Source organism: Peromyscus eremicus, chromosome 7 (assembly GCF_949786415.1).
Source record: "Peromyscus eremicus chromosome 7, PerEre_H2_v1, whole genome shotgun sequence".
In the NCBI taxonomy this organism is placed as follows: Eukaryota; Metazoa; Chordata; class Mammalia; order Rodentia; family Cricetidae; genus Peromyscus; species Peromyscus eremicus.
The window spans coordinates 104,181,154-104,205,712 of NC_081422.1; the positions used below are offsets into that span (position 1 = coordinate 104,181,154).

Here is a 24,559-nt window from a genome sequence, read left to right on the forward strand (position 1 = left end):
TACTCTCAGTTTCTCCCTAATATAAATCAAAATGAAATTGGAAATGAAATCTTCCCTTCGGTTTCCTCAGTTTGTGTTTCACATTAGAGCTATGTGTGATTATTTTTTTAGAGTTCAATTTTGCAGACAAAAATGGTCAACCAAGCTACGTTCTTTTCTTACCCCCAAATTTTTCAGATTAATTTTTTTTCTTCCTTCCTTCCTTCCTTTCTTCCGTCCTTCCTTTCTTTCTTTCTCTCTCTCTCTCTCTCTCTCTCTCTCTCTCTCTCTCTCTCTCTCTCTCTCTTTTTTTTGGTTTTTCCAGACAGGGTTTTTCTGTGTAGTTTTGCTCCGTAGACCAGGCTGGCCTCTAATGCTGGGATTAAAGGCATGTGCCACTGCTACCCGGCTTCAGATTAATTTTCTAAAAAACAAAAAATTCTAAAAGATCCAAGAGTGCCAGGAAAAGACTTCCATGAAATAGTGACTGGAGGGATGCAGGAAATGCTCACTGTGACAGGCAAACCTGGGAGTACTGTGCTTGATTTGACAGCTGCAGTGCATGTGATGGGTGATGCTTCCATTTTATCCACAGCATCGAAGCTGTAAGCTGGAAGAGCAGCACCTTGCATTGAACTTGTTTCTGTAGGCTACATAACACCATGGTGATGGTGGGTAATGTAATGTTAAGAGGAAATGATCCGAAGCTGTGTTTAGAAATGGGAAAGCTGGGCTGGGCGGTGGTGGTGCACACCTTTAATCCCTGTACTTGGGAGGGAGAGGCAAGCAGATCTCAGTGAGTTTGAGGCCAGCCTGGTCTACAACGCCAGTTCCAGGACAGCCAGAACTGTTACATAGAGAAAACCTGTCTCAAAAAACTAAAAAAAAAAAAAAGAAAAAAGAAAGAAAAGAAAAAAAGAAATGTGAAAGCCATTAATACTTTTAAAATCTAGAGTAATTTTTTGTTAGGTAACACCATTGCACCACTATTAGAAAAGTACATGTAAAATGTTATTATTACTTATTTAATATGCTTTTAATATTTTATTATAGTTTATTAAGTGGGTACGCGCACGTGCGCATGTGTGTGCCCCTGTATGCCAGAGAACATGTGTGGAGATCAGAGAATAGCTTGGAGGAACTGGGTCTTTTCTTCTGCCTTGTAAGTCCCGGGGATCAAACTCAGGCCATCAAGCTTGGTGGCAGGTGCCTTTACCGTGCCATCTTGTTGGCCCTTTTATGCCTTCTTCATGTGTTTGTTTGTTTGACCCAGGGTCTCCCTGTGTATCCTTCACTGGTCTGAAACTTGATGTGTTCACCAAGCTGGTCTCAAACTCATAGATCCGCCTGCCTCTGCCTTCAGAGTGCTGGGATTAAAGGCGTGCACCACCACATTTGGCCCTTTATATGATTTTTATGAATATTAGAAGAGGTTCTGTTTCACATGGGAATGTTTTTCTGTAAAGGTTTTAAAAAATCATTAAACAGCCCTCAAGTTTGTTAGAAGAATGAATCAGCTTCCTTTGTCTGACATTTCCCTAATTTTTTTTATAAATTCAGCCACTTCTTTTGCTGATAAATGGTTTCCCCTCTGTGTCTTCTCCTCCCTGTCTCCTCCCTCAATACAAGTGCAGGTTACTTTGGGGGAATATGCTTTATTCCTTCTTGAACTGGCCCAATCCTGATGGGGCAATTAAAGGGGAAGTGTATGGTGCAGCTTACATCCTGCTATGTGGACCTTGTCTGTATTTAAATTTTGGTTTGTACATTGTACAATAGTAGTTCCAAAGGTTTTTTTGTTTTGTTTTGTTTTTTAAGACAGGGCATCATTTATCCCAGACTGGCCCTGAACTCATTATGTCACTGAGAATGACATAATGAATGTGTATCTTTGTGTATTTTCATGCCTCCATTTCCCAAGTGCTGGGATTTTAGGCAGGCATAGTGCTGCCACCACACCTGACTCTTAGGAAGCCCATCTTAGAGCTCTGAGATGTCTCACTGGGTAAATAAAGTCTTTGCTGCTTCAAACATGAAGACCCGAGTTTGGATCCCTAGCTCCCACACAAAGCTGCTCATGCTGGAGCTGAGAGACAAGTGGACCCTGTGGGCTTTCTGGCCAGCAAGTATAGCCAAAATGGTGAGCTCCAGGTTCAGTGACAGACCTTGCTTCAAAATCTATGGTGGAGATCAATAGTGCAGACATCCCATTTCCGCCTCTAGCTTCTACACACACACACACACACACACACACACACACACACACACACACACACACACATACACAATGCTTCACCTTAAAACTCTACTGTGCCAATTTGCCTAAGAACAATTAAATTATTTAGTATATATTTCATAGGCTTTTCTTGATTGTTTAAGTGCACTTTAGCTAGATTTAATAGAATTAATGATTTTTACAAGTAGATTTTACTTATTCTCCTTAGAGCTCTTAGGGTTTGGTGTCATTATTTAGTCCTTCATCATCACTATATATCATGAGACACTTGAAAAAGTGACCAAGTTTTCAGTCCTTAAAGTTGTGAAAATTAGTTGGGCGCTGCAGTTACATCTGTAATTCAGCACTTGGGAAGTGAAGACAGGAGGATAAGGAGTTCAAGGCCAGCCTTGGGCCAGTGAAATGGCTCATAAGTAAAACCGCTTACTTGCCTTGCAAGTCTGGTGCCCTGAGTTTCATCCTTGGAGCTCATGTAAAAGTGAAAGGAGAGAACTGACCCCACAAATTTGTATCCTGACTTCCACACAATTAAGTTAATGAATTCACTTTAATTTTAAAATTTAAAGTTAACTTTAAAAATAAATGAATTAATTTTAAAAGGCCAGACTGGGATACATGAGCCCTGGTCTCAAGACAAAACAAAATTAGTTGAATTATCAATTCTATTTAATCACTTCTTTGCTTCCCCACTATGGGAATTCAGCGCAACAGTCCCATTGGTAACATCTCTTTTGACTAGCATTTTGAATTCTTTTTTTTTTTAAAGATTTATTTATTTATTATGTATACGGAAGAGGGCGCCAGATCTCATTACAGATGGTTGTCAGCCACCATGTGGGTGCTGGGAATTGAACTCAGGACCTCTGGAAGAGCAGTCAGTGCTCTTAACCTCTGAGCCATCTCTCCAGCCCTTGACTAGCATTTTGACTTTACTTGGCCTTTAGTTTCTGTTATGAGACAACTCTTCATAGTTATAAAAGTCTTTTAACTAAGCTTGCCTCCCTATCACTTCTATCCTGTTCTTTTACAAAGTGTTCATCCCGCAAAGCTACATCAAACATTATTTTAAAATATACATACATATATACACATACATATATGATTTGTTATAGTATAGTGACTGAAGACAAATATACATGTGGCTCCCTGTTGTGAGGGGGCTGGAGAGATGGCTCCACAGTTGAAAGCACTGGCTGCTCTTCCAGAGGACCTGTGTTCAATTCCCAGCACCTACATGGTGGTTTATAACTGTCTGTAACTCTGGTCCCAGGGGAATCCAGTACCCTCTTCTGGCCACCAGAGGCACTGCACATACATTACACACAGACATTTCTGCAGGAAAAACACTCATACACATAAAATAAAAACAAATAAACCTTTTTTTAAAGGTGAGAATATACTCAAGTTTTGAGAGATCAAGAGGGGACGAGACTGTGATTGTTTTTTTTATTACGTGAGAGAAGAAAGACTGTTTGATTATGGACTAGAGCAAGAACATTTATTTGGGGCTTGAGAGATGATTCAGTGGTTAAGAGTGCTTATTGCTCTTCCCAGCACCCATGTCAGGCAGCTCATTACTGCCTGTAACAACAGCTCCAGAAGATCAGACACACTCTTTTGGCCTCCAAGGGCCCTTTGCACACATGTGACATATACTCACACAGACATACACAAATAAAAATCAAAATAAAATTAAAGGAATATTTAATCTAGGGCCAGCAAGATGGCTCAGCAAATAGAGTGCTTGCCTTGGAATCCTGACGACACAAGTCTGACCCTGAAACCCACATGGTGGGAGGAGAGAACTGACTCTGTTGTTCTTTGACTGCTGCCACATGCTGAGGCAGGTGTCTCTCATCCCTAGTAATAATAATAATAATAATAATAATAATAATAATAATAATAATAAACAACATATGTTTTAAAAGATACTTAATCTATTCTCATATAGTTAGTCTGATGGAGACAGGGGCATGAAAGAAGGTCTGTTAATGAAGAAAGGCAACTGGCTTTAATGTGTTCCAGGCAAGTATGTCTGAAGAAAATAGAATAAATGAGTTCATCTTAGATATAGGATATTTCTAGAAACAGCAGCTAAAATCAGGCCACTAAAGGGAGCAGTCTTTTTGCTTTGGATTTCAGTCTCTTTGGAGTCATGGTGGAAAATGGCAAAGCAGCCTATAAGACAGGAGGCACATGTACTTGTTGGGTAGTGACAGTGGGTTGCAACTGGTCTCTTGTAGCCCAGGCTGTCCTCCAACTCACAATGGAGCTGAGGCTGGCCTTGAACTCTGACCTACCTGCCTTCACTTCTCAAGCATTAGTGTTCCATGTGTGTGCCACCATGCCAGGCTTTTATTCCAATCTTGACAAATGACCTCTCCCTCCTAGTTGGTATTTTATGATGACTGCTAATGATATTGTTGTTCTCTTCTCTTTAGCCAGGATGGGTACTAGGAAAAAGGTTCAAGCGTTTGTCCGTGTCAAGCCTACCGATGACTTTGCTCATGAAATGATCACGTATGGAGGGGACAACAAAGTAAGTGTTTACTTTCCCTTCTCCAGGTCAGTGTGACCTTGTTTTCCAGCAGCCATTCAAGGATCAAAACAAAGGGACAGGAGAGATGGCTCAGTGGTAAAGATGCCTGCCACCGAGTGTGAAGACCTGAATTCTAGTCCCTGGATCCACAAGGTGGAAGGAGAGAATCAGTTCCTAAAAGCTGTCCTCCAGATTCCTTACACATGGTGTTGTATGCACATTTACATACACACACACACACACACACATACACACACACACACACACACAAATACAATTTTCAACAGAAGGACTAAGAATTGATAAATGTTCAGGTGGACTCTAGAGTCCATGAACTCCAAACTACCCTATTAGTGAGGAAGTTCATGAGATTCTCAACTTTTTTTTCTTTCATTTGTTTGTCTGGTGGGGGGAGGTGCACACACACACACACACACACACACACACACACACACGTCTGCTAAAGCACAAATGTGGAAGTCAGAGAGCAACTTGCAGGATTGTCGAGTAGGTTCTTTCCTCCCTCCACATGGGTCCTGGGGAGTCAAACTCAGGTTGTCAGGCTTGCTGGCAGGCACCTTTTCTCACTGAGCCGTCCCGCCAGCCCTCAGGTAGACCTTTTTTAAACGAATAATTCAAGAACAAATTGCTCAGGTCTTGCAAGTCCTGATAGTCAGAAAAGACCTCAAGGATGGCCCTGGATGATGTGTTCCATGGGCACAATTTCAACAAACACAGAAGCAGAGAACACGAAACTCGTGAGGCACCGTTTAATACGTGGTGGTGTTTGACTTTCTGGAGACAGGGTCTCGTGTAACCCAGCCAGCTTTAAACTGGCTGTTTCCACAGGATGATTTAGAACTTCTGATCCTTTTGCTTCTCCTTCCCAAGTCCTGGGGTTATAGGCGCACGTCACCACACCTTGTGACCCCATCAGTCTTGGCCTTAGTTTTGTTCTTCTCTGGGTGGCTCTTGGTTATTGGATTACAGCAGCAAGTAGATTTCAGTGAGAGTCCCCATCAAGAGCTTGGAATAAGCTGGCATGGTGCTATACTGTGGTTTGAACAGTTGAGAGACCAAGAGGAAAAAGCCAAATACCTAAATTCAAAGCGAGCCTTCATATCATAAAAATGTCTTTAAAAAAAAAAAAACTTGGAATCTTACTGGGAATCGGTTGAAGGTGCATCTGAAAATCTGATTACAAGTATTACAAGTATGTTGTTTTAAACTTCGGCACAATGGCTACGCCTTAATCTAATGCTATTTCAGCCAGTAATTGCAGCTCCACATTTACCAGCCTGCTTCTCTAGCAGCAGCCTGTCTGCTCAGGCCAAACTTGGCAAGAATCCTGTTCCCATAGGCACAGGCTCTGTCTCGGCCTCTCACTTTAACTAAATCTTTGTCATTCTATTTATAAATAAGATTCAAGATTCAAAGGCTGGTGTGAAAACCTGCCAGCTCAGAGAGGCTGGGTCACAATTAGCTGACCTTCCCTCCTTGCGGGCGTCTCCAAAAGACCCTGTGCTTCTCCTTCCCCAAACTAGAAAAGGCTGTTTCACCCTGAACTCCACCCTACTACTTCCTGTGTCTCTATCCCTCTCCCGGATGCCCTCTCAGGCTCTATGATTACTTTCTGTCAACTAGTTGCTAAGGCAGCCTCCTGACCCAAGGTTAATTTTATTTCATTAACGAAAATGCAAACTCGTTCATAGTGTGATCGAATGTCCCCCAACACAGGTAGGTTGGGCACTCTCAGTTTACACTAACACAAAAGACTGTGTCTGAAAAATTCAGAGACTTTATGTGACCATTCCAACATTGCTCCCTTGGCTCACAGTTGTTTGTGGAAGTAATTCCTGGACATAGTGAAGAGGATGGAAGGGCATCACCACCTGTAGCCAAACAGACAAGGCCTGAGCCAGGGCCATTGTTTCTACTTCCACTGCTACTCTTGCCTAATTCAAAGCTTCTATACGTATGGGCTGTAACTAAATCTCATTTAATTAGAACCTGATAAATTGGGGCTGGAGAGATGGCTCAGTAGTTAAGAGCACTGGCTGCTCTTGCAGAGGACCTGGGCTTCATTCCCAGCACCCACATGACAGTTCACAACTGTCTGTAACTTCAGTTCCAGGGGATCTGACACCCTTTTTCTGAGCTCTGCAGGTACCAGGCACACATGTAGTACACATGCATACATTCACATGAAACATTCACAAATGTAAAATAAAAAATAAATCTAAAAAACTTTTAGGAAGCTTCACATGCTTTGTTTTCTCTAAGTCAGGCCTCAGTTATCAGTGATTATTTACTTATTTATTTGATAGACTCTCCCTATATAGCCCTGGCTGTCCTGGAACTCTATGTAGACCAGGCTGCCTTGAATTCACAGAGATCCTCCTGCCTCTGTTTCCTGAGTGTTATCACAGGGTCTTTTTACAAAGGTTTCCTAAAAGTAGCTCCAACCCCCTCTTCTTTTTGTGATGTTTCTCACTATGTAGACTGTCCTGGAACTCCAGATCAGAACTCCCGACTCAGCCTCCAAGGGCTGAGATTTCAGGTGTGTGTCACCCATACCTGGCTTCTCCCTGTCTCACTCCTTTTTTCCCTAGAGCATTGACATTCACTTGAAAAAAGACACTCGGAGAGGAGCTGTCAATAACCAGCAGACAGACTGGTCATTCAAGCTGGATGGAGTTCTTCATGACGCCTCCCAGGACTTGGTTTATGAGACAGTCGCCAAGGATGCAGTTTCTCAAGCCCTTGATGGATACAATGGTAATTTAATCAGTTGTTGTTTTATGTAGGACTCTGAGAAGGCCCTCCTGGAGGAAGAGGTACAAGAGGTACTCTATTCTGAATAAAATAAAACATAAGAACTTTGCTTACCAACATTGTATATTTGTCAGCCTGTGGTCTAGTGGTAGAGCATATATTTACTTTGTAACATTGGAGGAATGGTTCCATCCAGTCTCTGGTGGTTGTTTGAAGACCCTGCCTTTTTCTCGTGTTTTTTAGATGGCCAACTATAGTCTTGTTTCAAATCTCTCAAACCTTGGTTTTATTTGAAGGGTTGGGGGAGACCTAATCTCAGTCTTAATCTCAATATGTAGTCCTGTCTGGCCTAGGACTCACTATGTAGACCAGGCTGGCCTCAAACTCACAGAGATCTACTTGCCTCTGCCTCCTAAATGCTGGGATTAAAGTTATGAGCAACCATGCACAGCATAAAAACAGCTTTATTGGGAATTTTTTTTTTTTTTTTTTGGTTTTTCGAGATAGAGTTTCTCTGTGTAGCTTTGTGCCTTTCCTGAATCTTGCTCTGTAGATCAGGCTGGCCTTGAACTCACAGAGATCCACCTGCCTCTGCCTCCTGAGTGCTGGCATTAAAGGCATGTGCCACCACTGCCAGCTGGGAATTTTTTTAATTAAATTTATTTATTTACATCTCAATCAGTTTCCCATCCCTCCTCTCCTCCCATTCCCTCTCCTATCTCCCCTGCCCCTCCCACATCCACTCCTCTGCTTCTGTTCAGAAAGGGGCAGGCTTCCCATGGGTATCAACAAAGCATATCAAGTTGTAGTAGAACTAAGCTCCTCCCCTTGTATTAAGGCTGGGCAAGGCAATCCAGCATGAGGAATAGGTTCCCCAAAGCCAGCCAAAGAATTAGGGACAAGCCCCTACTCCCACTGTTAGGAGTCCCACAAATAGACCAAGCTACACAACTGTCACGTGTATGTAGAGGGCCTAGGTTGGTCCCACACAGGCTCCCTGGTTGTTGGTTCAGACTCTGTGAACTCCTATGAGCCAGGTTAGTTGTTTCTGTGGGTTTCTTGTGATGTCCTTGACCCTACAACCCTGGACTCCTACTCCCTCTCTTCAGCAGGATTCCCCAAGCTTGGCCTAATGTTTGGCTGTGGGTCTCTGCATCTGTTTCCATCAGTTACTGGAAGAAGGCTCTATGATGACCACTGGGGTAGTCACCAACCTATGAGTAGAGCAGAAAATCGTTAGGCATCATTACGTTGACCTTTTCCCCCCTCCAGTTATATTTAGTTCTATTCTAGGTCTCTGGACCACCCAGCCTCTGGGTCCTGGCCCTCCAGGCAGTGTCAGGGGTGGGCTCACTCTCTGGCATGGGTCTGAAACTGGACCAGTCATTGGTTGGTCACTCCTACAATCTCTGTGCCACACTTACACCCCACCCCCACCCTGTACATCCTATAGACAGGTCAAAGGTTGTGTGGCTAGATTGATGTCTCAGTCCCTCCACTGGAAGTCTTGTCTGATCACAGGAGATGGCCAGTTCAGTCTACAAATCCACTATTGCTAGGAGTCTTAGCTGGAGTCATCCTTGTAGATTCCTGGGAGTTTCCCTTGCACCAGGTTTCTAACCTGACCCTTAAATGCACCTCCTTTCCAGTCATTTCTAATTTTTTTATGGACTTATGTGGTCAAAGACTATTTTAAAGTTTTTATGTTCGAACTCAAAGATCCACCTGCACCAGCCAGTGGTGGCGCATACCTTTAATCCCAGCACTCGGGAGGCAGAGGCAGGCAGATCTCTGTGAGTTTGAGGCCAGCCTGGTCTACAGAGTGAGATCCAGGACAGGCACCAAAACTACACAGAGAAACCCTGTCTCGAAAAACCAAAAAAAAAAAAAAAAAAATCCACCTGCCTCTGCCTCCCAAATGCTGGGACTAAAGAAAGGTATGTGCCATCATCACCCTTCTTGGTTTGTTTTTTGAGACAAGATCTCACTGTGTAGCCTTAGGCTGGTCTGGAACCCACTATATATACCAGCCTGGCCTCATGCTCAATATCTGTCTGCCTCTGCCTCCTGAATGCTGGGATAAAATGTTTTTGTAAAACAGCATGTTAGTATATATCCCAGACTGGCCTTGAACTTGTAACCATTTTCCTGCCTCTGCTTCCCCAGCCCAGTGATTACAATACAAGTCTGTGCCATTACATGTGTTTTGTTTTATCTGTTTGTTTGTTTGTTTGTTTTTTTTTTTTTGTGGTTTTTCGAGACAGGGTTTCTCTGTGTAGCTTTGCGCCTTTCCTGGAACTCGCTTTGGAGACCAGGCTGGTCTTGAACTCACTGAGATCCGCCTGGCTCTGCCTCCCGAGTGCTGGGATTAAAGGCGTGCGCCACCACCGCCTGGCCATCTGTTTGTTTTTTAATCTTTATAAAAGTTAATGAGGCTGGAGAAATGGCCCATCAGTTAGGAGCATTGGCTGCTTACTCTTCTGGAGGATCCAGGTTCAATTACCAGCACCCACAAGGTAGCTCACAATCATCAGTTACTCCAGTTTCAAGGGAATCCAATACCCTCTTCTGGCCTCTTTGGGCACCAGGCACTCATATGATCCACAGACATACATGCAGGCAAAACACCCCATACGTTTAAAAATAAATTAAAACAAAATAAAACGAAAAACCCAGCACCTTGAGAGTGTGACATAGTAGCAAATCCCTGTAATCCCAGCACTTGGAAGTAGAGGCAGGAGATCAGGAGTTCAAAGTCATCCTCAGCTACCTACCAGTGAGAGGCCAGCTTGAGCTACATGTGGCCCTATCCAAAAATTTAAAAAGCTTAAAAAAGTAAAAATAAAGTTGCAGTTTACAGTCTTTGCCGATTGATGACTACTGGTTAGAGTGTTCTCTATTTTGCAAGGGTTTATTTGTTGGTTGGTTGCTTGGTACTAGGTATCAAACCCAGAGCCTCACACATATTAAGCACATGTTCTATCACTGTGCTACATACCTAGCTCCAAGAGTTTTAGACTTTCTGTAGAAAAGGCCGTGAAGAGAGCCAGGCATGACTGCGCATGTTTGTAAGTGAGGCACTTGGGAGGTGGAGGCAGGGGATCAGGGATGTGAGAACAGTTTGAATTATATAGCTAGACTCTCTCAGTTTTCCAGAGTCTTAGGTGCCAACATTGTAACGTATTCTGCAGGTGATACATAGATGTGGTCCTCACCGACCCAGTGATTCGTTCATGATTCCCTGAGAGACTGTGGCCTAGAGGTAAAGATGGGGGATTAAGAATTAGGAAACTTAATAGTCAGGCACTTGGTGCTACAGAACTACAGATGGGCACTGAAGGCCAGCTGACATGACTTCTGGTTCATTAGCAATGGGCTAATTGCTGATTGTTGCTGGCTCCAAGATGCGGAATTAGGACCACTCATTCCCACCAGGTGGCGGTGGCACACGCCTTTAATCCCAGCACTCAGGAGGCAGAGCCAGGTGGATTTCTATGAGTTCAAAGCCAGCCTGGTCTACAGAACAGGACAGGCACCAAAACTACACAAAGAAACCCTGTCTCAAAAACAAAACAAAACAAACAAACAAACAAACAAAAAAGTGAAGGTCTAATGTTCCAGCTCCCTCCTATTCTTTTCAAGAAAAGTTCCAGCCACAACGTTCCCTAACCCTAGGACCAGATCATCTGGGGACGGGAAGCATAGAGCTCTATGTAGATCACAGATTGAGGGCACAAGTTCATGTTTTGACTGTTTATGTCTCTGTTTCCCTGTGTACTTGCCCTCTTCCTGTCCTGATGTCTTTGGATGTTTTTACTGACTACCTTCACATCAGGAGTCCTGGATGGCACCAAGCGTATTGAGGAGACAAGAGTTGTCCATGAAGTGATTTTTCTGAATGTCATTCAGACATATTTCGAAATGTTTGCAGGTACCATTATGTGTTATGGGCAGACGGGAGCTGGCAAGACATACACCATGACGGGGGCCACTGAGAATTACAAGCACCGGGGTATTCTCCCTCGTGCCCTGCAGCAGGTAGAGAATGGGCCCGTGTTGGGATGCCACACAGCTGCCCTCTTTTCTCCAGGTTGGCCACTAGAGACAGTGGGTTCAGCCTTCAAGTGACTACAGCTCCACTGGTACTGGAGACAGGCTTCTGTGACTGGGCTTGGGGTGGAGTCCAAGTCCCCAGGAAAACAGGGCTTTGATTTTCAGATAGACCCTCCCTGACAATAAGCCTGTTTCCTTATTTGTTAAGGAGAGAACAGGCATGCTAATCAGGTTCCTGCTGCTCCCATGGTCTGTGAACCTGTAATTAAGGATTTGGAGGTCCTAATCATGCTTGTTGCTGGTTTTAATGAAGGGAATGCAGCTCTTTCAGAACTTCCTTATTGTCTTGCTGTGGCTTCTTCATTCAGTATTTCCTGAAAGAAGAAGGGCAAGAAGCAGGGCATGACTGAGCCTTTAGGACTGTGGCAGCCATGGCTCTGGGAATAAAGCAGAAGCCTAGGCAGAAGGGCCTTCCCTTGGGGCCTGCTAGCCCAGGTCTAGTGAGGACCATCTGGTTAAAGGTAGGATGAAAAAGGCCTTCTTCCCCTCTGGCCAGCACGGTGGTGCACGCCTTTAATGCTAGCACTTGGGAGGCAGAGGCGGGCTGATCTCTGTGAGTTCAAGGCCAGCCAGGTCTACAAATTGAGTTCCAAGAAGCTAGGGCTGTCGAACAAAAGCTTTTCTTATAAACCCCCATGCTCATTTTTTGGAAGTAATAGCCTTACTATCCCACTGTCAAAATTTCAATATCTAAAGGCTGAGAGTGTAGCTCACTTGGTAAATACCTAACATGCACAGAGCCTTGGATTTGATCCCCAACCATTGAAGGGGGGGAAATAGGCACAGTGGCATGTGTTTGTAATCAGAAAATGGAGGCAATAGGACCAGAAGTTCAAGATCATCTTTAGTTACATTGAGAATTCCTGAGCAACTTGGGTTACATGAGACCCCATCTCAAACAAAACACTTAAGTATCTCTAGCTAAGCATGATGGCCCACACTTGCAATCCCAGTACTTGGGAAGACTGAAGCAGGAAGCCAGTGGGTTGGATAATTACCTGGGCTACATTTTGAGTTCTAAACAGCCTGGGACACAGTGTGGAAACCAAAACAATAAAACCCAAGAGTCGATAATCTTACCTAACAATAGTAGTTGTTGATCATGCCCATCATCAATCAGCCCGACAATAAACCTTTTTAGGACAAGAATTGTCCCACACTCCCTGATGCTCTCTCCTGAGGCTTTCCTCAGGGCTGATGTTAATGCGTTGGCTGTTGGAGCTCTACCCTTAGTGACTGTGGTCAAATCTCCATCTAGGTTTTTAGGATGATTGAGGAGCGCCCCACACATGCCATCACTGTACGTGTTTCCTACCTGGAGATCTATAATGAGAACCTGTTTGATCTCCTGTCCACTCTGCCCTATGTGGGACCCTCAGTCACACCAATGACCATCGTGGAAAACCCTCAAGGGGTCTTCATTAAGGGCTTGTCGGTCCATCTCACAAGTCAAGAGGAGGATGCATTCAGCCTCCTCTTTGAGGTGAGATGATCAGAGTCCCTTCTCTCCCTCCCTCCTTTCCTCCCTCCCTCCCTCTTCCCTTCCCCCACTTCCTTATCTTCCTCTCCCCTACTTCTTTCATATTTTTTATTTACTTTGACAAACAGAATGAAAATTCATATGTGCTGATTTAGAAAACTAAGTGTTGAATAAGAAGAACCAAAATTCATAAAAATGTTTTTCATTTAAGGCAAAAAACATGTCCTTCTGGTTCTTTTTTTCTATGAGGTTGGTTGTGGTGCCGAAGGTTGAGCTAAGGGCTCATGCTGGGCAAGTCCTCTGTTACTGAGCTATATTTCTAGCCCCTTTTTACTTTTAAAAATACTTAAAATTTTAATGATATATATGTTTGGAGGGGGTTGTGCATGTGTGTGCAGTACCCACAGAGGCCAGGAGATTGCATTGGGTTCTCTGAAGCTGACTTATAGGTGGTTATGATCTTCCCCATGTGGATGCTGGGAACTGAACTTGCCCCCTACACACACACACACAAGAATAGTGCTCACTCTTAACTGCCAAGCCATCTCTCCAGCCTCTCCTATGTACTTCTTTATTTAATGACAGATTCTCAATAAATTACCCAGGCTGAGCCAATTATAATGGTACATTCCTGTAATCCCAGCATTTGGGGCTAAGACAAGAAGATGGCTGAATTTAAGGCCAGCCTGGGGTACATAGTGAGACTTTATCTCAAAAAAACAAAGATACCCAGGCTGGCTATGAAGTCACTCTGTGGCCCGGGTGGGCTTGAACTTGTGACCCTCCTACCTTCACCTCTTAAGTAGCTGGGGTTTCACAGATCTGCACCATCCTGCCTGGCCTTACATAGTTGAACTTTTTTTTTTTTTTTTTTTTAGACAGGGTTTCTCTGTGTAACAGGAACTCAATTTGTAGACCAGGCTAGCCTCAAACTCACTGAGATCTGCCTGCCTCTGCCCCCCAAGTGCTGGGATTAGAGGTGTGCACCACCACCGCCCAGCTACTTTCTGGCTCTTTATGTGGGTATTCTGGACTTTCTATGTGCATGGAGTCCTTCAGTATTTGGCCTTCTGTGGCTGACTGCTAGAATGTCTGCAAGGTTTGTTTATGTTGCAGAACACATCCTCATTCTGTTTGCGTCCCCCACCCGTTTCCTCTACTGCTCAATGATTCTCCACTGTGAGATGTTTATGCATTCACTGCCTAACAGAGTTTGTGGGAGACGATCTTTGGTAACTGTGAATAATGCTGCTACTGTGAACATTTGCATATGAGTCTTTGTGTGTATCTATGTATTGTGCATTCCTTTCTCTTGGTAGGCACCGAGGGATAGAATTGCTAGGACTTTCGATAAGACTTGTAAGTTTGCTTGTTTGTTTGTTTGTTGGTCCTGTCAGTGTGGTTTGTATTGTGTGTGTGTGTGTGTGTGTGTGTGTTTATAGGTCAGAGGACACCTTACAGAAATCAGTTCTCTCCTTCTACCATGTGGGTCCTAGGGACTGAGCTCAGGTCATCAGGTTGGCGGTAGACCCCTTTACCCGCTGAGCCATCTCACAGCTCTAATCTTCTTTTCTTTGTAAATCTATTTCCACTTTTCTTTATTTTCTTCTTTTAATTTTATGTGCATTGGTGTTTTGCCTGCATGTATATCAGTATGAGGGTGTCGGATCCCTTGGAACTGGAGTTACAGACAGTTGTGAGCTGCCATGTGGATGCTGGGAAATGAAACCTGGTCCTCTGGAAGAGCAGCCACTGTTCTTAACCACTGAGCCATCTCTCCAGACCACAGCTTTAATTTTCAAATTTAAATTTAATTACAAAGAATTGTTTTTATTAGGGTTTCTACAGTTGGCCAGGCTGACCTTGAGCTCACTGTCTTCCTACCTCAGCCTGCCAAGAGATGGGGTTACAAGTATATGCAACCACATCTGCAATTCAAAAGTGACGGAATGTTAACTCAAAAAAAGACATATGGTGTGCTGGGAGTGTAACCCAGTGGCAGAGTACTTGCCTAACATGCACAAGGTTGAGTTTGGTCCTCAGCACTGCCAAGACGGGCCCACCTTTAATCCCAGCACACAAGAAGCAGTGGCAGGTGGATCTCTATGAGTGAAGCCAGCCTAGTTTACAAAGCAAGTTCCAGGACAGCCAGGGCTGTTAAATAAGCCTTGTCAAACAAAACAAAACAACGCACCCCAAAAGCCATTAATTAAGAAGCTCAGTGGGTGCCTGGGAAAGGAGTGGAAAGGGACTGTACATGGGCCCCAGGCAGCTTTTGGGGTGATGTAGCAGTTCTAAAATAGGCTTGTGCTAATGGTTGTGCAATTCTGTACATTTGCTAAAAATCATTGCATTACAAAAGATAGCAGAATAGTGCCTTTTATGGTATATACATTACAACAGTCGAGTGTGATGGTGCACCCCTATAATTCCAGCATTTAGGAGGCTGAGGTAGGTGAATTTAAGAGCTCATGGCCAACCTGTGCAAGATCAAACAAACAAAAATTATAATTAACAAAACTTTTTTTAAAAGGTCACATGGGCCAGACTGTGGTGGTGCACACCTTTAGTCCCACCACTCGGGAGGCAGAGGCAAGTGGATCTCTGTGAGTTCAAGGCCAGCCTGGTCTACAGAGCAAGTTCAAGGACAGCCAGAGCTGTTACACAGAAAAACCTTGTCTCAAAAAAAAAAAAAATTCATGGGTGATTTGTACCATTAGCCCTTGAGTTCACGGGATGAAAGAGCTTCCCCCGGTGGCAGGAGCAGTGAGTGACATCTTAGAGGAATCTTGACTTTTTATACCTTTTTTGAGACAGGGTTTCTCTATAGCTCTGGCTGCCCTGGAACTCAGTATGTAGTCCTTGCTGACCTTGAACTCATAGAGATCCACCAGCCTCTGCCTCTGAGTACCAGGATTAAAGGTCCTGGCTGACCTTGAACTCATAGAGATCCACCAGCCTCTGCCTCCTGAGTACCAAGATTAAAGGTGTACGCCACGACACGTAGTGTGTTCTTAAACTCCACCGGCATATCACTACTACTCTGTGGAGTTTTATGTTCATCATTTTCTTTGCTTGTTTTCCCTCTACCATCTGTGTGGGATTATTTTCTTCTCATGTGTGCAAAAGCAGCTGGTAATAAAGTGTTTTCTTGCCAGGTGGTAGTGGCACACAACTTTAATCCCAGCACTAGGGAGGCAGAGCCAGGCAGATCTCTGTGAGTTTGAGGCCAGCCTGGTCTACAGAACAAGGTCCAGGACAGGCACCAAAAGTGTTTTCTTGTGGTTGTTTGAAAATGGCCTTACTTTACTTTCAATACTGAAAGAAAGTCCTATTTTGGCAGCTGGGAGGTGGTGCCACACCTTTAATCCTAGCATTTGGGAGGAAAAGACAGTCAGATCTCTGAGTTTGAGGCCAGCCTGGTCTACAGAGTGAGTTCCAGGACAGAAAAAAAAAAAAAACTATTTTGGCAATGATTTTCTTTTTTTTTTTTTTTCCTTTTTTTTTTTTTGGTTTTTCGAGACAGGGTTTCTCTGTGTAGCTTTGCACCTTTCCTGGAACTCACTTGGTAGTCCAGGCTGGCCTCGAACTCACAGAGATCCGCCTGGCTCTGCCTCCCGAGTGCTGGGATTAAAGGCGTGCGCCACCACCGCCCGGCCGGCAATGATTTTCTTTTACCTCATAAATACCTTTATAAAGTTCTGAGCATTTGAACAGTGTAACCAAAATACATAAGAAAGTGGAAGTGAGGCATTTAAGTGTTATAATCATCCTTTTTGTTTTGTTTTGTTTTTCTTTTTCAAAACAGGGTTTCTCTGTGCAGTTTTGGTGCCCGTCCTGGAACTCTGTAGACCAGGCTGGCCTCAAACTCAGAGATCCGCCGGGCTCTGCCTCCCGGGTGCTGGGATTAAAGGCATGCGCTACCCGGCACATGGTAGTCATCTTAGTTGACTGCTGTCAATCAGTCAGTCAGTTGCATACAACTTAGCTAGTTACATGTGTGTAGCTCTGGGGCCTCTGCAGCCAGCTAAACTGTGATTAAAATGTCTGTTGGGGCCTGTAAATCCTATTACTTGAGAAGCTGAAGCAGGGTGAGTTTGAGGCTAGGTTGTGCTATAGCCTGGGCTATATAGTGAGACCCTATATCAAACACACACACACACACACACACACACACACACACACACACACACACACGTTCAAGAAACATCCCCCACATAAAGCCAGATGGCACATGTTTGTGGTTACAGTGAGCACATGTAGGAGGTGGAAGCAGGAGAATCAGAGTTCAATGTCATCCTCAGCTGCACAGCAAGCTTGAGGCTGCCTGGTGCACCTGAAACAAGAGCAGAGAGAGGTAGGGGGAAGAGAAAGGGAGGGAGAGAGGAAAGCTGCTCAGTTTGGTTCCTTTCTTTTTCTCTCACTGTGGGGCTGGAGAGGTCATTCAGTGGTTAAGAGCACTGGCTGCTCTTCCAGAGGACCCAGGTTCAATTCCCAGCACCTCAATGGAAGCTAAACTGTACAATTCCAGTTACAGGGCACATGACAGCCCCTTTTGGCCCCTAAAGGCACCAGACACACAGGTGATGTATAAATAAAACACCCATACACATAAAATATGATGATTTTTAAAATAACTACAACAATAAAAGAAGTTCACTATGGGGTTGAAGAGGGAGTGGGAAAGACCCATGATAGCCATAGCATAGTGTGAGCCCTGTTCTAGGAGAATTAGTACCCTAGTGGGTATAGGTCAGGACAGGCCATTCAGCTGAGCCATCTTGCTGACCCATGCATGGTTTTTCTATTGGTGCTTTTGTATGACTTATACCATAGTATGATTTTAGATTCTGCATTTCTCAGTTATTAAAACCTGTCAGTGAGCCATGGTGCTCACATACACATACACATCATAATGATGTGTATGTATGAAAATGCCCCATTAAACCCATCACTTTGTGTGCTAACTTAAAAAATAATTAAAAAAAAAACTATTTGTCAAAGTGGATCCAATGACTCACACCTGTAACACCAGCACTTGGGAGGCAGAGGCAGAAGGGTCTATTGAGTTTGAAGTCAGTCTGGTCTAAAGAGTGAGTTCCAGGCTATCCAGAGCTACAGAGTGAGACCCGATCTCCAAAACAAGCAAAGAAACGAACAAGCACATGATTTATCATTATTTTCTTGATTCCTAGCATTCCTATGTACTATAGATTTCTGCTAGTTGGATAGGCAGTTGATTCCAATTCATTGTTCTTGAACATCTTAAGCCTCTTACTTTTTTGGTAAAATGTTTATTTTTATGTTATACTTTTTATATCTATGAGTATTTTCCTGCGTCTATGCAGGCAAGACCTATTGAAGTCAGAAGAGGGCACTGGATCCCTGGAACTGGAGTTAGAGGCAGTTCACCATGTGGGTGCTGGGGATTGAACCTGGGTCCTCTGGAAGAGCAGCAAGTGCTCTTAACTGCTGAGGCATCTCACCAGCCCCTGTCTTGATTCTCACCACCATGTCTCACTCTTCAGAAAATGCCAGTTTGTACACTTCACTCCAGATATTGTCAGGTTGTGAAAATATAGGACCAAACTCCAGTTTGTTTCCCTTTTATTAGTTTTCAAAAGACATTTTCCCAGAAGGCCCAGCTGGTCATAATGATATGAGCGTTGGAAAATTACTCAGATACCTTGTTTTCAGTTTTCAAAATGTTGCACATATTTCCTCTTCAGGGAGAGACCAACAGGATCATAGCCTCCCACACAATGAACAAAAATTCATCCAGGTCACACTGCATTTTCACCATCTACATGGAGGTAGGTGCAAGTTCTTTGTTCGGCCTGAGAAGGACTAGTGACTCCTGTGGGTGCCGCCCAATCAGAAACTCCTCCCAGTGCGTTCTGAATTGTTTGGATGTTTTTGTAGGCCCACTCTCGGACCTTATCAGATGAAAAGTATATCACTTCCAAAATCAACTTGGTAGATCTGGCTGGCTCAGAGAGGCTCGGGAAGACAGGGGTAAGTGAGGGTGTGGGATACCCTGTCAACAAGCCATGGGCCTTGTGGCATAGAGCCCTTGTGTGCCCCTCCCAGGCCCTGTGGCATAGAGCCTGTGTGTGCATATCCCACACTGACTGCTTGAGAACAACCAGGTGAAGTGGAGTGCAGTAAGGGAGTCACTGGAGGTAGAGCAGCAGCTAGAGTGTCGTTTGTACTCCATGGGAATGTAGTGTCTATGCTAGAAATAAGGGACCTTACTAGCATCACACAAAGTAAAAGTAAACTGGTAAGTAAGCTTTTACTTCGGCCAGAGGGTATATTGCTTCATTCAGGTAACAAGTACACCCAGCCAAAAATAAGACAGGTCTTTATCCTAACACAAGAGTGCTATGTCATTTCTCCATTGTCTGGGGTCTGACCTCACAGACTTGGGTGACTGGTGAAAATTGGTGCAAAGGAATTGGGGGAATGTGTCAGCATCTCTGAGTCATCAAGTTTTGAAAATCCAGCAAGGTCTCTGCATAAACAGTTTTACAAGGTAGGGAGAATGCAGTAGCATCACAGAAGGTTCATTCCTGTGAACATTTCTTTTTCTAGACAGGGTTTCTCTATGTAGCCTTGTGCCTTTCCTGGATCTCGTTCTGTAGACCAGGCTGGCCTCGAACTTAAAAAGATCCGCCTGCCTCTGCCTCCCAAGTGCTGGGATTAAAGGCATGCGCCACTACCACCCGGCCTGAACATTATTTTGATGGGAAAGATTTGGGTTCCTTGTAATTATCTCTCACCTATAATCAGTAATTGCTCAGTAAATTCTCCGCACTGGTATAGTGTCTCTCTGTATGGATATGAGTATTTACATGCATATTTAATTTCAAACATATTTTAGCAAAAATATTTTAACAAAAAATTTTCACAAGAGCATTTAGAGGAGCATTTGCAATTTGTGTGTATTACTATATTTGTGTGAATATTATACTTGCTCAGGTATTTCATGTGCATTTGTATCAGGGTGAGTCTTGGAATGAGTATCATATGATTATTCATGGACGTATTCTTTTTGTTTGTTTGTTTGTTTTCTTGTTTTTCAAGACAGGGTTTCTCTGTGTAGCCCTGGCTGTCCTGGAACTCGCTCTGTAGACAAAGCTGGCCTTTCGAACTCAGAGATCTACCTGCCTCTGCATCCTGAGTGATGGGATTAAAGGCATGCGCCACCACTGCCCAGCTTCCTGTGAGGTTTTTATTGTTGTTTGGTTGGTTGGTTGGTTTTTCAAGACGGGGTCTCTGGCTGTCCTAGAACTAGCTCTGTAGACCAGACTGGCCTTGAATTCACAAAGATCCTCCTGTTTCTGTCTCTTGAGTGCTGGGATTCAAGGCATGTTCCACTACTGCATGGTTCCCTGTGAGTTTTACTATTACCATTATCAGTAGCCCAAGATGGAAAACATTCCCAACTTGGAGGAAAAGATCCTGGTTCTGGGAAGGAGGCTCCAGCCTGGCTGTAGACTTTTGCATCACTATAAACTAGGAAGGGTAGACAGTCTTAATAGGGTAGCCTCCCTCATCTGTCATGAATGACCAGACATTTTGTTTGCAGTCGGAAGGTAGAGTCCTAAAGGAAGCCACCTACATCAACAAGTCGCTGTCATTCCTGGAGCAGGCCATCATTGCCCTTGGGGACCAGAAGCGGGACCACATCCCCTTCCGGCAGTGCAAGCTCACCCATGCCCTGAAAGACTCCTTAGGTGAGAATGTGGTTGGTTCTCATCAGAAGTGAGGGTCTGTGTCCTGGGGAGGGCTAGGTCAGGCTCATCTGCTGTTAGGGATCAGAGAATCACTTTGTCCCGGGGGAACGAAGTTACTTACAGCTCTTCAGGAGTGATGCCAGTTAGACACACAGACAAGCCTTCTTCTTGCACTCTTGCTGTTCATGCCTTAGACTCTCTACTCAAGCTTTTGCCTCTGCTGGGAACATTTTCTTTTTCTCCCTTGTCCCTAAAAATGTTTGGCAGAGACATGTTTGGCCTTGGAGACTCAGAGAAAGGGCCTCTCCTATCATTTCCCCCTTTTTCTTTCTATCTTCCTGGACACAACAGTGGGAGCCGCCTTGTCATCCCCACCTGTCTAGGGCTTTGTGTTGGGCTTAGTGACACGGTCCCTGGTTTCTGGTCGTAATTCCTATGATGCCATGAGCAAAGCTCTAACTCTCACCTTCCCTCCTGGGCTTTCTCCAGTCTCCAGAGTTGCTGTTCTCTCCTGGTTCCTTTTGGGTCCATCTCGTGGTCTCTCTCTCTCCATCCCCACCTCTCTGTCTCTTGCCTCATGGCCTTAGGCAGACTAGGGTTGTCTCTTCTGCCTCTAAGTCAGCATGGACTGTTAAAGGACCATAGTCTGGGAGGCTTAGGTGACCACTGTTTTTCATAGTTATATAGACTGGCAAGGCCAAGATCAAGGTGCCAATAATTCCTGACTTGCAGATGGCCACCACCACTACTACTTCTTCTTCTTCTTCTTCTTCTTCTTCTTCTTCTTCTTCTTCTTCTTCTTCTTCTTCTTCTTCTTCTTCTTTTGGTTTTTTGAGACAGGGTTTCTCTGTGTAGCTTTGGAGCCTGTCCTGGAACTCATTCTGTAGCCCAGGCTGGCCTCGAACTCACAGAGATCCACCTGCCTCTGTCTCCCGAGTGCTGGGATTAAAGGCGTGTACCACCACCACCTGGCTGCAGATGGCCGCTTCTTGTAGAAAGAATGCTATGATTTTTCTTAACTTACAAAAACAATAACCCCATCATAGGGGCTGTACATGCAAGACCTCATCTAAATGTAATTACCTCTCAAAGGCCCCCCTCCAGGTATATCAGAGTAGGTGTTTGGAGTTGGAATTTCAGAGGTTATGAATATTGTGGGGATACAAACATTGAGTCCATAACAAATCTGTCAACCCTAAGGGATTCTCTTGTCAGAAAACTTACATGATTGTAGACTCTCCTGTGTTTTGCTTTCTGCAGGGGGAAACTGCAATATGGTCCTTGTGACAAACATCTATGGAGAAGCAGCCCAGTTAGAAGAAACGGTATGTAGAAACAGCCAATGGCTCAGATGATATACTATCCATGGCATTGTCAAGGACCACAGGCATGAATCTGAGCCACAGTTGCTGAGGGTGACAGAGACCAGGGTCTGAATACCAAGCAATAAACCTTATTAAGGAAGAAGCTAAGGTGTGAGGCAGGCTTAACCTTGGGGGCTTATACAAGGAGGGCATAGTGAGAGTTTTGTGGAGACAAAGAACATGTTTGGGGGTGCTGCTCTTGTGAGGTGAATAGTTAGTAGAGATGCATCAGAGCCCAATCCAAAAAGAAAAGTCCTGGCCCTAAGTCACTTAGAGTCCTGGGTGGAAGAAACCTCCACAAGAGGCCAGGGAGGGGAAGGTACTTTTTTTTTCCTGAAGCTGAGGTAGGTGGCATTAGAAGTGGGTGGCATTAGAAGATGGGCAGCAGGATGCACGAGTGTTCTGGTAGAGGCGATGGTGCATTAGAAGATGGGCAGCAGGATGCACGAGTGTTCTGGTAGAGGCGATGGCGCATTAGAAGATTGGCAGCAGGATGCACGAGTGTTCTGGTAGAGGCGATGGCAGGGCTGGAAATGAGACTCATGCCAGGAACACTGTGCTGCTCTACAGGTCTAAGAAGGAAAGGGAAAGTTTCAGGGCCTTGATGGTTCTATCTATTCTCCTGCACATGGCTGGAGCCATGACAGAGTCTGAAGAGGGCAGATGTGGACACAGAGGTGACTCAGAGAGATAGCCCAGTACAGGACACAGGAGGCTTGAGGAGGGGCATTCATGAACATGCTAGTCAGGAATCAGTGTCCGACACAGCAACATGTGCATCCACTCCAGGCTGGGCTTTCCTCTCTCCTCTAAAGTACCGTGTAAATAAGACAGGTTTGGAAAACGGACCCTAGCCATTTTACCACTGTGAATGCTGAAGGCAGGCTTCAGCTATCTGGAGAACTCACTTGGGTGAACTGGGTCATTTCCAGGGATGCTGTGAGGCAAGACATGCCTGTGGGGCCTCCAGTCTGTGTGCATTAGGGACTGTCCCAGCACAGGGAGAGCACTCTTGCTGCACACTCAACACCCTGGGACATGAGAAGCCAAGCCAAAGAGCTCTGGCTGACGTGAGGCAGCACCCCAGGGGAAAGGCTTTAGGAACCTCCTGGTCTCATCTCATAACAAAGCTCAGTTGAGCCCCAGAGGAGCTATAACAACTTTGACCTCCTGGCTGCCTTATTAAGATAGATACCCTCAAGAACTCTATCCGTGCAGCTTGGGGAGGTCATTACATATGCTGGGACTTTTTAGTCATGGACCCATTTGGGGATCACCCTATACCTTTCTGTGATAGGAATATATGATGCCAGATACAGGTGTCAAGGAGGTTAGGTGGCTCTATAGTAAGCATTCCTACTGTAGTGTTGCTTTAAGAATGTGCCTTGGGGCCGGGCAGTGGTGGCGCACGCTTTTAATCCCAGCACTTGGGAGGCAGAGCCAGGTGGATCTCTGTGAGTTGGAGGCCAGCCTGGTCTACAGAGTTCCAGCCTGGTCAAGGCTACATAGTGAGACCCTGCCTCAAAACAAGCAAAACAAAGCAGAAGAGCCTTGGGGTTAATCAGTTGGCTATTCCTCTGGACACATTTCAAATATAACTAAAGAGTATACAAAGGAAAGAGAAAAAGTATCTTTAATAAAGTAGAAGGCAATTCTGGCCACTAACTACGCCCAGATTAATATTCTAGAGACTCAATGGCCATCGCTGTGTTCTCCTGAGTCGTTTAGTGTTGCGATCCATGATTGTATATTCTATAACAAGTGTCTTAATTTCTCAATATCTGTTTTCTCTTAATCCTTGTGCTTAAAAGTCTATTTAAAAATATCTTTAGTAAACTCCAACTCTACTCCATAACAAAGGGGAAAAAAGAGAAGAAAAATACCTTCCAGCACAGTTTATGGCCCCTCCTTCCCTCAGCTCCATCCCTGAAGTAGTCAGAGCACAGGAAGCAGCTCTCCTGGCACCTGAGACCTCCAGGGTCTTGTTCCCTCACTGCTCAGAGGCTCTGACCCTGGCCTGAACCACAGACAGGGAAAAGGGGTCTTAGGGGTTTAGAACAAAGGTATATGAGGGATGTGGATGCTAATGAGTCTCTTTCCTAAATGTTTTTTCTTTCTTTTTCATTTCTTTTCTTTTTTAATTTATTATTATTTATTTATTTATTTATTTATTTTTTTGAGACAGGGTTTCTCTGTGAAACAGTTCTAGCTGTCCTGGAACTCACTGTGTAGACTAGGCTGGCTTTGAACTCACAGAGATCTGCCTGCTTCTGCCTCCTGAGCTCTTCTCTAATTGTTAAAAAAAAATACTCGAAAGGTGTTCCTGTCATGCAT

At 44.4% G+C, this 24,559-nt stretch overlaps 1 protein-coding gene across 8 annotated transcripts in view; it reads left to right on the plus strand.

The window, feature by feature from the left end:
* The window catches only part of Kif9 (kinesin family member 9), a 61,615-nt gene that overhangs the window by 4,662 nt on the left and 32,394 nt on the right, over window positions 1–24,559 (plus strand). For 5 of the 8 annotated variants that reach the window (XM_059268752.1, XM_059268750.1, XM_059268749.1 and 2 more), the window contains 8 exons: window positions 4,657–4,754; window positions 7,367–7,532; window positions 11,461–11,567; window positions 12,901–13,125; window positions 18,852–18,935; window positions 19,045–19,137; window positions 20,714–20,861; window positions 22,122–22,186. In XM_059268752.1, the coding sequence (XP_059124735.1) occupies window positions 4,662–4,754; window positions 7,367–7,532; window positions 11,461–11,567; window positions 12,901–13,125; window positions 18,852–18,935; window positions 19,045–19,137; window positions 20,714–20,861; window positions 22,122–22,186 (981 nt within the window). In that variant the 5' untranslated portion in view covers window positions 4,657–4,661. Of the gene's footprint in view, window positions 1–4,656; window positions 4,755–7,366; window positions 7,533–11,460; window positions 11,568–12,900; window positions 13,126–18,851; window positions 18,936–19,044; window positions 19,138–20,713; window positions 20,862–22,121; window positions 22,187–24,559 lie in introns of those variants that run through there. The other 3 variants (XM_059268751.1, XR_009380335.1, XM_059268753.1) reach the window with 3 other exon arrangements.